Source organism: Prinia subflava, chromosome 6 (assembly GCF_021018805.1).
Source record: "Prinia subflava isolate CZ2003 ecotype Zambia chromosome 6, Cam_Psub_1.2, whole genome shotgun sequence".
NCBI classification, from domain to species: Eukaryota; Metazoa; Chordata; class Aves; order Passeriformes; family Cisticolidae; genus Prinia; species Prinia subflava.
This window is the reverse complement of record NC_086252.1, coordinates 32,867,344-32,880,286: the sequence shown is the minus strand read 5'-3', so window position 1 is coordinate 32,880,286 and position 12,943 is coordinate 32,867,344. Positions and strand designations below refer to the sequence as shown.

General features: G+C 40.5%; 1 protein-coding gene across 6 annotated transcripts in view; it reads right to left on the bottom strand.

Moving 5' to 3' along the window:
* R3HDM1 (R3H domain containing 1) overlaps positions 1-12,943 on the bottom strand; it is a 77,823-nt gene that overhangs the window by 2,527 nt on the left and 62,353 nt on the right. For 4 of the 6 annotated variants that reach the window (XM_063400969.1, XM_063400975.1, XM_063400971.1 and 1 more), the window contains 8 exons: positions 9,644-9,798; positions 8,948-9,096; positions 6,745-6,848; positions 5,977-6,144; positions 2,953-3,122; positions 2,595-2,745; positions 1,270-1,349; positions 405-489 (listed from right to left, as the gene is read on the bottom strand). In XM_063400969.1, the coding sequence (XP_063257039.1) occupies positions 405-489; positions 1,270-1,349; positions 2,595-2,745; positions 2,953-3,122; positions 5,977-6,144; positions 6,745-6,848; positions 8,948-9,096; positions 9,644-9,798 (1,062 nt within the window). The remainder of the gene's footprint in view (positions 1-404; positions 490-1,269; positions 1,350-2,594; positions 2,746-2,952; positions 3,123-5,976; positions 6,145-6,744; positions 6,849-8,947; positions 9,097-9,643; positions 9,799-12,943) is intronic. The other 2 variants (XM_063400970.1, XM_063400974.1) reach the window with 2 other exon arrangements.

Sequence of the window (12,943 nt, the reverse complement as noted above, 5' to 3'; positions counted from 1 at the left end):
CAAACCCAACAAAACCAAAAAGCACAAACTGATTTGTGGTTTATGTCTGACTTGACTTGTTAGCCAGTAAAAGGAAGCAGGGGTGTGTATAATTAATAGTTAATGTAACAATATCAATCAGATCTAGTAAACTGACATACTTGCTCCTTCTTTTAGTACTCTCCAATCCTGAACTTCTCTGGTCTTTTCTCCAGCCTTCAAAACTACACTTTTCCCATTTAACTTCCCTCTGCCCCTCTCTCCATGTCTTCCTCTGCATCCTTATGTTTCCAGTGTTTGCCATGTCCATTTCTGTCCAATTACTCTTCACTCTGGCCCTTCCCACCTGTGCTTTTCTCGCCCATTCCCAGCCCATCACCATAATCCATTTTTCTGGAGGACTGTGTCAGTCAGCAATTCTGTACCTGGTTCTCCTGCACCAAGATCTGCTGAAGCAGCCTTCTTTGCTGGCTTCTTTCCCCTGTTTCCATGTCTGTTTCCAGGCTGACACTGGCAAGATTGACACAAAGGGTGGGCTTTAATGACAATCCATCAGTACCTTAAAATTTCTAGTCAGCTCAGTGAAAAGCAGTGCAGAGGAATGTCTGGAAAATAACTTGCACTACACCATGGGACAGAGAAGATTTTCACATCCAATTTTAGTTATTGAGTTTGATAATCCTAGGCAGGCACATTCAATCCTTCACTACAGAAGAAAGAGAGGCAATGATGGGGGAAAAAAAAATCACCTTAAATCATCTTGGAAGAACATCTCCCTGCCCCAGCCATCACATCCTCTAGCTGGCATTGGGTAGAAGTGGGCAAGGTAGAGGCAGGGGGTTTGTGTGTCCCAAAAATTAGAGGGAACGACTTTCCAACTTTGCTAACACCAATATTTTGGGTTTGTTTTTCTTACAAGGAACAAACCCACTCTTTGTTTAGAAATTACCGCATGTATTTTTTAGGTTTTTTAGAAATGGTTACTTGAATAGAAGAAAATAGTCTTAGCAAAAGATCCCCTTTAGAGTTTTGAATTAGGTAGTGAATTGCTTTAAAAAAAAAAATCCATCATCTACACTGTGCCTAAAAGGCAAAGTTCAGATAAATGTTTCTCACTTTTTTAATACAACAAACAAGAACAATGGGGAATACTGACACAGAATAATACTTATTGCAAAGCAAGCACTCTCCAGGTGCAATAACACATTCTCCTGTTCAAGGTGGTTGTAATGGTAGCCCTGAATTCATTTTTTTTTTCATTGTTGCCATGAGATTGTTCTCTTTGAATACCTGTTGGCTTGTTACTTGTCCACGTAATAAAGATGGATTGTATTGCAGGGGTTGGCCAAGCAATGGGTATCTGGCATCTCCTTAAAGAGAAAGGTAATTAGAAGGGTTTTTGTGTTACAGGAAATCTTCCTCACACCGAACATGTTACACAGAAGAGAAGGCAGAACCGCTGTGCACAAAGCTGAGTGTCTGTCTGGGCTAACAGACCCAGAGCTGCCCTGGCTCCATCAGTGTCAGCCACATCCTCACCCAAGGTGAAAAGGTACAAACTTGCTGGTGTTGAGGGATTACACTCCAAGTTTTTCTTCACTGCAGTCTTAGATAAGTCCTTTCATTTCAAAATGAGCTTAATAAGCCTAAGCTCCTCTCAGCATGCTAATTTAGTCATTTTCATGGTTATAGCCCTGATTAGAGCCAGGTCCCTCTTCAGATTTCTATTTGTTGCAAGGATGCACAAAGACAATGCACTGGAAGTTTTCAGTAATCACAGCAGATTAAGGGAGGTAAGAGGTGTGCTTCAAACAGGTCACCTGGAATTTTTACATCATCAGAATACAGAGCAATGACAAAGATTGTGCAACAAATAAGACAAAGACAAGAAAATAATGTTCTCTTTATCAATAAGAGAGACATACAAAATTTTCTGTAAGTTCTGCTTTAAAGTAAATCTTTCTGTGAAACAGACCTGTTAATTTTGAGTTGGGGAATTTTACCAGGATACTTTTGCTCACTGACAAAAAAGGTTTATATCATTGTATTTTAAACATTATCCACTATCCCATCTCTGTGAAAAGCCCCTATTTTATGTTTTTCTGTTGACATGTCAGCAGAGGATTGAAATTCTTCTGCAAGGAATTTTTTGTGGGCCTTATCTGAAATACTAACTGAGGTACAGTCCTGGCTACAGGCTCCATCCTACCGTACTTGTTCTACAGAGGAATGAAGAATACATGCTTAGGCAGTGCTGCAATTCAGTGCATTATCAGCTAATGATTTATGTTTAAGACTTGAAGCTAAATTCTAGCAAACATTTTATTAATATTTTCAATGCTGAAATGGGAAATTTCACAATATGAGAAAGCCAGTGTGCTAGAGAAACACATTAATGAGGAGATAAAAAGCCTTTGAAGATATGGGGGACAGAATCAGTGCAGAGTGATAAGGTGAAATTTTAAATGATGTTTGAGTGAATAATTTTGGTGGTTCTGCTTCAATAGCAATCCTACTAAAGTGAGCCACAGCTCATCAGAAAATCCTCATGTAAGTTGCATTTTAAAACATTCAAACAAAAATCACACACACATTTTAGTTAACTAAAAATCTACCTTGTCCAGGGACAAAAGGTCTAGAAAACTGGGACACAATAGAAAGAGGTGTCAGTGTGGGACGGATGTTCTTCATGTTGGACAGCTGGGCTGGTGCTGGTGATTGAGCCGGCGAGGTGACAGGGCTGCCCAGTTGAGGACTGTGCTGCAGCTGGGAAAAACAACACGTTAGCGTTTCAGAAAGCACCACCTGAACAAGCTGAACAGCACCCCAGCCTTCAAAGACTTAAACGAACGTAAAATAGCTCTGTTAAGTATAATCAGAGCAAGATTTTTATTCCCCAAAAAGAACTTTTGAAAAACGACAAAATTTATGCATGTTTGAAGTCATCCCGGGAAGCAAAGCAGCACCCCCTACCTGCGCAGCACCGTCTAAAGTGCTGAGTTCCGTGGCCTTGTGCCCGCGGGGGTGATCACAGTAGTACTTGCCGGCCTTCCTCTGCGGCGGTGACGGGTTCCGCGGCGCGGCGGCGCCGGGCACGTTGAGCTGCATCATCACCACCCCGCCGGCGGGCGGCGGCGCTGCGGCTGCGGCACAGGAGCACAGGGCACCGTCAGCGCACGGCACGGCAAAAGGGATTAATACACGGAACATGCTCTGCTGAGGAAGCTGCTGATTCTGGAAAACTGGAGCACTGTCTCCTGTACACTTACATTTGCACTATCAGCTACACCTGCAATAGAGAGCGCTTCCCAGAACAAGAGATAGTGGAGCCACTGAAACTCACTGCTGAGAATGTCTTTGAAAGAAATCACTCTATTTATCAGTAGCTGACAGTATTCAACATTCACTGCAGTTTCTATCAGAGCACTGTGTTACAGAAAGTGATATTAAGCGAAAATATGCTTCATTTAAAAGCAGAAGTTTCCTAGTTAGTTTGACATGTTTTACAGCAATCAGACTCAAAATGTTTTCTCTGATAGAATAGCATATATCAGAAAGACCTGGGATCAAGGTTCAGTCTAGGCAAGCTTACCCTCACTTACAAGCTCTCCCTTAGGAAGGCTTTTCTGGGCAGATACTGCAAACTGATCCCCACAGCCTGTCCCACTTGGGTACTGTGGCAGCCACAGAAACTCCAGAGTCTAGGAGAACACCCGAACAGCCAGCACTGCTCCACAAGGCTTCGCACCAGGAACTGTAAGGACAGGCTGCCTAGGGACAAACCATCGCCCCCTCTGCCCCAGGTAATTTATATAATGCCCTTTTTATTTGTAAATGGTTGTTTGCCATTCCCTTCTCTGCTCTACCCTCTTTTTACAGCATTTCTCAGAAACCACAATTAAAACACACAGGTTAAACATCATTTAATCATCCGTCTTTAAAGCAGGATTCTGCAGTCTTCTCAATTTGCTGCCACATCATAGCTTCAAGATACAGATTATAAAATGCATTCATCTGGTGTTTTTTATAATGGGCTATTATTTTCACTACCCCTGGGCTCCACAAAAGAAAGAGACTTCTTCAAAAATCAAACCAAACAATGTAAATCAATGTAATCAAAACAAACAATGTAAAATAAGAAATGTGTAACATTAAAACTGCAATAGCTTTTGTAAATTGTATTTGGAAATATTTATTATATGGGTAACTGAATTAACAATATTTTAACATCTGTACTTTCTTTTTAATGGCAAGAAGTATTACCCAGGAGTTACAGATTGCAATCAAAGCATCAGGTATCTGGCCAGCTTTAGCAGAGGACATAAATTACGGAGTCCCTGCAAGAGCCACATTGGGAATATTTCTGTTTTGTTGCACAGCAGAGTAAAATACAACTGTATTTATGACTGCTACATGATCAGAATAATATACAACACTACCGTTTTCCACTGGTAAAGCCATAAACTTGTCTAGTCCCAATATTTAAACCTGAGATATACCTATATACACACACTGTATCTAACACACAAAAATGGGTTTCATTTTAATATTAGATGCATATAATTACATATTTTATGAATTATAATAATTTACATCTTACTGGTTTATATACAGTATTTCACTCTGCAACACTCCAGCATACTCTTGTTGACTTATCTCTGTTCTGTGAGAATGGAGCACCCAACAATAACATGTTTGCCTTTCAGAAACGTCTACAGCACCATATCTAAAAGAGTGTCAATCTAAATGGAGTTCTTTTCCTAACCAAGTATCCTGACACAATCAAGTGTCATACAGTGCACAAGTCAGTTTGCAGACACTTTATGACCTGTCAAATCCCATGAGAAGGGAAACCCAGCAATCCTTCACAGCCTCCCCAGCTCTACAGTCTGGTCCCTGTACCACAGCTCTGCTGCCTGTCTGTGCACTGCTCTTTGGCCCTGCCTCAGAGGCCTGCATTCAGCATCTCCATGCCTTCACTTACTGAAAAGCACAAGCTCTGATTTATTCCCCAGAATTTGCTCCCCCAGAGAGGGTTCTTCCTTCCTGACACTTCCTTAGACCCCAGGTGACAGGTCTAAACCAGGCCATCCAAACTGCACAAAAGCAGCACTTCCAGGATAGACAGGAGGGCACAAACTGCTGCAAGGTCCACTTCAGACATTCTGAAATGATGATCTTCCAGAATTAAAGCCAAAAAATCTTGAAGCAAAGCAGAAACCAAAGCAAACCTGCCCATGAACTGCTAACCCAGATCTTGCCACTTAATGGCATGTAACCTATTTACTAATAATCAGGTTAAAAAATACCTTAAAGATAAATGTTTGTAAGAAACACCACATCTGTAGCAGAATCTAGGTCATTGATCCAGGATTGTTTAATCTAGTGCTTGCTTGCAAACTACTGAGAAAGCAGAATTTGAGATTATCCCTTTTTTACCAAAAAGCCTTTAATGTATCAAATTCCCTAATAGTAAATAAAGACAGTGCCACTGTGGTCACAGGGTTGTTCTGTAATCTCCTGTTTGGTGACTAACTCTAGTGCTCTTATTCTCCTAACCAGTCCATCAGTTTTATGGTTGGACCTTCAGAGTTTTAAGTGTTTGGATATTAACATTTATAAAGGTTTCATGGATTGACAAGATCTATGTCAACACTGCTTTCAAACACATTGAAGCTTCTGTTTACACACCCTCTGAAAATTACCCAAGTATTCTGTAGATCAAAACCTTCTGAACCTGAATAAATGTTTCTGCTGAGTAACATCTCCCTGCTGAGGGTGGCCTCCAGGCCGCCCCCATGCAGCCACTGTTTCACTTAAATTCCAAGTCATCATTTTAAAAGATACAATAATAGCAATAGAGATGAAGAATTAAAAAAAAAAAAATCAGATGGCACTCAAGTTGCAGTTGTTCTAGCAGTTAGCCATGAAACCAACCTGGAAATTTACAGTAGGTTCTGGACAGAATGCTTAGATGAAAATCCCAATAAAAGATACCTTTTTTTGGCTGCATGATGGAAAGACCAGTGGATGAACTTTTACAGGATGAGGGTGGAGACATTATGCTGTAGTGCACAATGGAAGCAGCCTGCTGTGGCTTTGACTTGGATGAAGGTGGCAATAATGTAGGAGGTGATGGCTTCTGACTTGAATGGTTGCTATAAACTATGAAAGCAAAAGCAGTAAATAAGGCTGCCATAAAAACAAAACACCCCACACAGCTTTGAAATACTTTCAGCTTTCCAGCAGGTCAAAAAGCTACCCCACAATGCTCAGTTTTCAAATTCCTCTCAAGTCCTCTTAATAAATTCTCTGCTCCTACTCTGTTAACTGAAATCTAAAATGGTTCTTGAGTGGAAGAGCTAAGTATGCTTCCAAAATGTACCTCGCTCCTGTCAAACAGAACCCCAAACCTCAAAGTTTCCAGACCCATCTGGCTATTCAGGAAAGGATGGAAGTGATTCTGCTGCCAATGTGTGGTTCCCATGTCTGTCTTAACTCACCAGTAGACGTGCAAGGCATTATGATCTATGGTACTGGATTTTAAAAATGTAACTGGAGATATTTCAAAGATAAAAAAATTGAGATTTCAAATTAATATGCCTCAGGGTTAAAATGGAAAATAAGTTCAAAAATGGAACAAAAGAGGAAATAGAATACAGCAGTTATTCTAAATCAAACTCTTAATAGCAAATATCCAGCCACCCAGCATAACAATAGCTAGACATTTTTTAAGCTTATCAGTAAAAACTTTGTTCACCCAACCTGCACACTGCTGTCCTTGAAGCTGCTGTGAGTTGCATGGCGATGATGTTCTAGGAAACTGTATCTGCTCTGATCCAGGAGGCTGCAAATATCCTACAGATGAACTGTAACAACAAAAAGAGAACATGACTAACAGGCATTTATGCTACTCATTTAATCACGACTTCTGCATTTGCTGTCTACATGTACTGCAAATCACTGAGCTTTTGTTGATCTTAAATCAGTAATATTCCCACCTACCCCTGAATTCATTCATTCTTCAGAAGACTGAAGCTTCCCACCTCTTCCTTAGCAAAAACGTGCCCTGCCTACACTGAGAAACTGTATAAATTCACCTATTTTGATGTTCTATTTTTGTATCCATAGCTCTATATCAGCATAACGACATACAGAACAATAATAATAAAAGGACAATTTGTTGTCTTGTTCACTTAAGCAGAATGAAGTCTCGGCTCAGTGATGCCCACAGCCCCTGCCATGAGGATTTGGGCTGCAGTCCCTCAGCTGGGGCAGCACACCACAGACACAGCTGTGCTCCAGGGCCCACTGACACAGCCCTGACAGGAGATGGCTTTTCCAGAGGGGTGGGACATGGAACAGCACTCCAAGGATAAACAACCATTCAGCTGTTTGCAAAATGCAGGAAAAGGATAATTTTAGAAGTTTATTTATGCCAGGTAGTTTTTCAGGGTAATCAGGGGCAAACCAGGTAACAGACATAGATTCTATTATACCACTAATGCTCAGCCAGAACACCAGGTTGGTGGTCCATGAGCAGAACACTGTCTGTAGAATCCTGTACTAACAGATAAACATTCTGAGAATAAAACAATGTCTTCAGATTGGGGGAAAAAAGTAGGTTTAATCCTCTTGGACCTACTATTTTTACCTATGTTGTTCAAAGTTTGTTCCATCCTTGGTCCCATAGGTCACTTTTATAATTTTAATTCAAAGATTCCCTTCCATTAAAGCAGGCAAAACCAAGTGAAAACTAACACAGATGCTCTCACACAGCTTCTGATCTGCCTACTGATTCTAGTTTTCAGCAGTGACCTGTAGGTTTGACACTCAGCTCCTGCAGGACAGCATTCTGCTTTCCTTGTTCAAGGGCTGCAGTACAACTATTCTGATGAAAGCAAGATGCTGTCACTGCTTGCTAGTTTGCTCTGAATTCCTAATAAATGAGAAGGACATGCTAAACTACACAAAAGATCAAGCAACCAAACTTAATTCAAGAAAAGTCTGGAATTATGCCTACCTGTGACTTCACTGAATTTCAAATATAGTAACTACAGAAAAGGATTAAAAACCCTTCAGATACAAAGAACAGGAATTCAGATTTAAGCAGAGGAAACCATGTGGCGATGACACAAATACTACTGAAGTCTGCACTCTCAAAAGGATGAACAAGCTTCAAACTGTTGCTGCTTGTTTAAAAGCTCTCAGGTGTTTTTAAATGCTGCACATTTGTAAGTTCAAAAAAATTCAAGAAAGAAAAATTTGTAACAAGCATTAACCCTAATGAATTCTCCTAGGTACTTGCCTATCTGCTCTCAAATAGTCTGCTTTGGGGACACAGATGTATATTAAGGGAGGGCTGTATATGCAGACCAATTTGCTGCTACCAAGGTAGGTAAAAAAAAAAAGGAAAAAAAAAAAAAAAGGTTATTTATCAAACAAAAGCCAAGTTTCTATACTTGTTTCACAGCCAGCTTGGTGCCAGCAGGCCTCATCTGCAATACAAAGTAAGCTAAACCTTTTCTATACAAAGTTCCAGAAAAGAAGTCAGTCTTTTTCTGGGATTCAAATTATTTCTCCTCTGCACATTATTAATGTAACGTCTTTAACAAAACCAGTGAAAATGGATAGTAATCTTAAATATGACTGCAGAAAGACTGAGCTGCTGAGCACACTGGTGTTTCACGGGTAAGAAACGGAATGCAGAAAATTTAAGAGGTGGAACTGCAGTAAAAGTGTTGCTGGAAGTGCTGTGAAGACAAAGTTTTCCAGTCCAACAAGTATGTCACATTAAAGCAGTACTGCTTGTTTCACTTAATTGCATAAGAGCGGGAATAAATAGAGTGCCTGTAAGTCTGCCTTTAAAATGATAGTTCTAATATCTGCAGTGCTAAAAGCAGATCTTGTCCGTTCTGACAACGCCACTAAGCCCAGCTGCTGAGAAGTCAAGGAGCAGTAAGCTTACCTTAGATTATTCTGTTGCCCTGATGGAATGACACTGTAGTAGACTGGCATTCCTGTGGTGGGCAGGCCTTGGCTGGACTGGCTGGGGATTATAACAGGCTGCTGATACGTCTGCTGGGGCACTGCTTGGGAACCTTGAGGCACCGAAACCTGCAACAGGAGGGCCACACAGTAAGATTATCTCTTGCAGACAATGTTTCTGCCTCTTGACCATCACCCAGTTTATGTAAGAATTTTAAAATAACCCCAGAAACGGAAAGATCTCCTGGAGTTCTCTAAATCCAGAAGATTAGTGGTAACAGTACCTAAAATAATGCAGTATTAAAAAAAAATTCTTTACATCTCTTTCCCCCAAAATGGAAATGCTGTTTCTAAGGCACTCCATGAACTAACAAGATATTTTGTCTACAATACAAAGGGGGGTGGTGGGAAGGAAACCTTCCAAGCTTTTCTTCCCCACCATCTGAACTGCACCTGACACAGCACTTGGCTTTCAACAGGACTGGAACTTGTGCACTTGTGACACTTTCTTCTCACTGCAGTTGTGGGTTTGTATCTTCAACTTCTGTCCCCAAAGTCACCTTTGACACCTGCCTGCACCTTTCTACCATTTCTACCATAAAGCAAAGGACTTAAAGAAAACCCCAACACTCACACCCACAGAAGAGTCACTGGAAAGTTAAAATACATTACCCACCTGATAAGATGGCACTGAGGGATATGGAACAATCACACCTTGAATTTGATTCCCAATGTTGTTGTGTTGGCCACTGACTAGATTTTGATTCTGAGACTGCTGAACTCCAACTAAACCCTGGTAGTTTTGCTGCTGGTTGGGCAAAATCTGGTAACCTGAAATTATACATTTAAATCTTATTTTGAAATAATGAACACATTTTAAGCATAGTTGCCTATGCGAAAATACACGTGTAGCATTTTCCAACGGCTTGTTTAATCTGGCAGTTTCACAACAGTTGAACTTACCATGCATATAAAAAGAAGCCAACATTAAAATGAATAGATTGACTTATTTAGATTCAGCATGAAATATTATCCATACTGTTTGCAATGCTGCTCCCACATGCGTGCACTTTCATTTACACTCTGGCTTACATGCATTAACACCTTGATTTGACAGGTGAAAGCTGGAAGCACTTGAACAAAGCATGCTAGACAGGATCAAACCCAATTCATTGTCTGCTATTGTGAACAAGGCCATTCCAGGTACTTCGCTTTGAAAATTCAACATATGCAAAATTCAGCTTGGACCTCAGGTGCCCCAGGGGTTAGAGCATCTTGACTGCAATTCAAAACTAAATCAGACTTCAGGAACATTTGCATAAGGGATGTGTGCAAATCCTTTCCAAAGGGGCAATTTCTTCTGAAATCTGTAATGCTGAAACCAACTGGGGACTGAGAAAAATCTTCCAAGTTCAAGCCATGTTAGTAAATAGTGGAAGATGTTTTATATTCAAAGTTATCTTGGGGATATAAAGTCAGATTTTCATATTCACCCCTCTATAGTGTCTCTGAAACAATTTATTATTGCTTAAACTGGTATTCTCTTGTATTTTTCCAAAAATGCCTAAAAAAACCCACCCCAAAACCCAAACTAAAACACCCCAAGCACGAATGCTAAACAGGAAATCTGCGCATTTATCAAGTCCAACCTAAACTCCCCCTTTCCTCTTTCATTAAAAAGCATTTAGCAGGTAACTGCTACCATGGTCCAAACACATGCAGAACACAAGTTCTTTTTCTCTCATGTTCTATCATACAGGTGTGCAATACTTACCACGTCAGCAAAACCCCAGCACAGTCAGTGTTTCTGAGACAAAGCCAGTTATCCTCCAGAATAACAAAACTGGGCTTGTCAAGATGCACTGACGGCAAGAAGAGTCTGTGTTTGAGTTGGACACATTCACAGCCCACTGACCTTGACATTCCCCATGCTCTCTACCTTGGCAAGGAACTACAATAGAGCAAATTTAGCTGCAAAAACTCACTTGGGTTTTCTTTAAACTGTGCTAAAAAAAGGCTTGCTCTATTCTGAAAGTAATTCTGTTAACATAAAACACCTTTTTGTGAGCAGCAGCCACCGATGTTCATTGATTTCATCCACACAGGGTACAATGAACATTGTGCACTAACAGCCTCAGCAGGCTCTCTATAGAAACTGCAACAATGAACACTAAAAGGAGACTGTTAATATAATCAAATATTGCTTCAGAAAATTAAAGGGAAGAAGGTTCAGTTTGTTAAAACCAAGACAGCTATTCATTAGAAACACACAACACTATAAATATTTTCAGAGGACTAGACAAAACTTCAGAACAATACATGCTTGAAGTAGGGTTAGTACTTAGAGTTTTTAATAACTTAAGTTTGAACTGTGCACAAAATGCCCTTCATATCTGTAATATACAAAATGCTTTAACATACTTTGTTATAAAATGATCTACGGCCCCTAAAAAGCCGCAGAATGGGAAGCTGTGGTGTGACAGACCCAATCAGTGCCCCTGCAGTCTGAACCCCTCACGTCCCAGAATTGCAATGGACCCAGGAGTAGTTCTGCAGCCTTCTCTGGCACTTGCAGAGACAGACACAATCAATTCTGCAAGCAGAGGGAACTGGAACAATACAAATTGGCTGCCACGAAGGCTTCCCAGAGCGTTCCAAAGAATGCTCTATTTTTAGCTGCAGTTTCACCTCTGCACAGAGTGGGCTGACAGAAATGCAGCACTCAGCACAAACCACACACCTGCCACAGCAGATTGTCCCACTACACAGAAATGCTCTGAAACTGGAGGTAAAAAAAGAAGCAGGTTTCTTAATATTTCCATAACTCAAAAGAGATGACAGTTAATATAACAAAAGTTAACTCTCAGAATATAGAAATACATTTTATGAATAATGGATTAGGAGTGAGAAACAGTGTTTACTGAAGAACAGAAAAGCACGTACAACACTTGGTTAACAAGCTGGGAGTTGATGAGCTTGGTTATGACTATTAAATCTGCAGACACTGTTACAACTGGAGTAGTTTTATCCCTGGCTTGTGAAGGAGAAGCCAGCTGAACTGGAGCTGATGTTCCTCTAGGAACTGTAGCTCAGACTGGATTTTTAAACAACCTGTAGTTAGGTCTCATGGTAATTGGGCTCACATTAACATGGCAATCAGAAATGCTTTTTTTCTTAAGGAGAGTTTTCTTCTCCCAACATCTTTTGGGCAACCAAACCATTTTTATTAAAAGTGAACCCCCCAAAATATTTCACCTGAAACCCCTTTAAAAAGGAAGCCAGGAAGCAGCTGAAAAAGAGACCGGTTCACTGTGAGAAATGTAAACCTCTCAGACAGTGTTACGGCCCCGAATCCAACAGCTCAGCAATAAAGTCAGGCCACTCCTCACCATTAGACCAGAAGTGGCTCCAGTTGCCATGCTCTCAGAAGCTGTCATCTTTTATCTGAATTTGTGTTTGCAAAGTTATTTCACAGTCAGTAACCACTTTCTGAGATGAACAAACCCCGTGGCTTTTATGTAATGCAAGATTTGGAACTCTCATTTTTGCCCAGGCACTTTGCTGTATGAGCCAAGTAATGTGGTGCCTTTGGCTCAAAACCACACATTGCTAATAAGCATCAACCACTTCAGGTATAGCTTTATGTCAAATTAATACAAGTATCAATGGTTTAAATAAATTACAAGGGAGAGAATTTTCAAATACACCATTTTATGAGGTGTTTCCAGAACAGATGACAAGACATGGAACCATCCGTTTCTAAAATGCTGATTCAAATTTGCCTATAAAGCAGTAAATGAGAACCAGCAATGGTTGGAGAGCAGTTCGCAGATTTTCAGTTAAACACTAATTATGCAGTTTCTGGTAAAATCCTTCTTTGTCCCATTAGTGCTGGTAAACACCAAGTAACAAAACACTGAACAGAATTATTGGCTGGACCATCCCCATACCCCCTAAACACGATCCCTTGATGTCA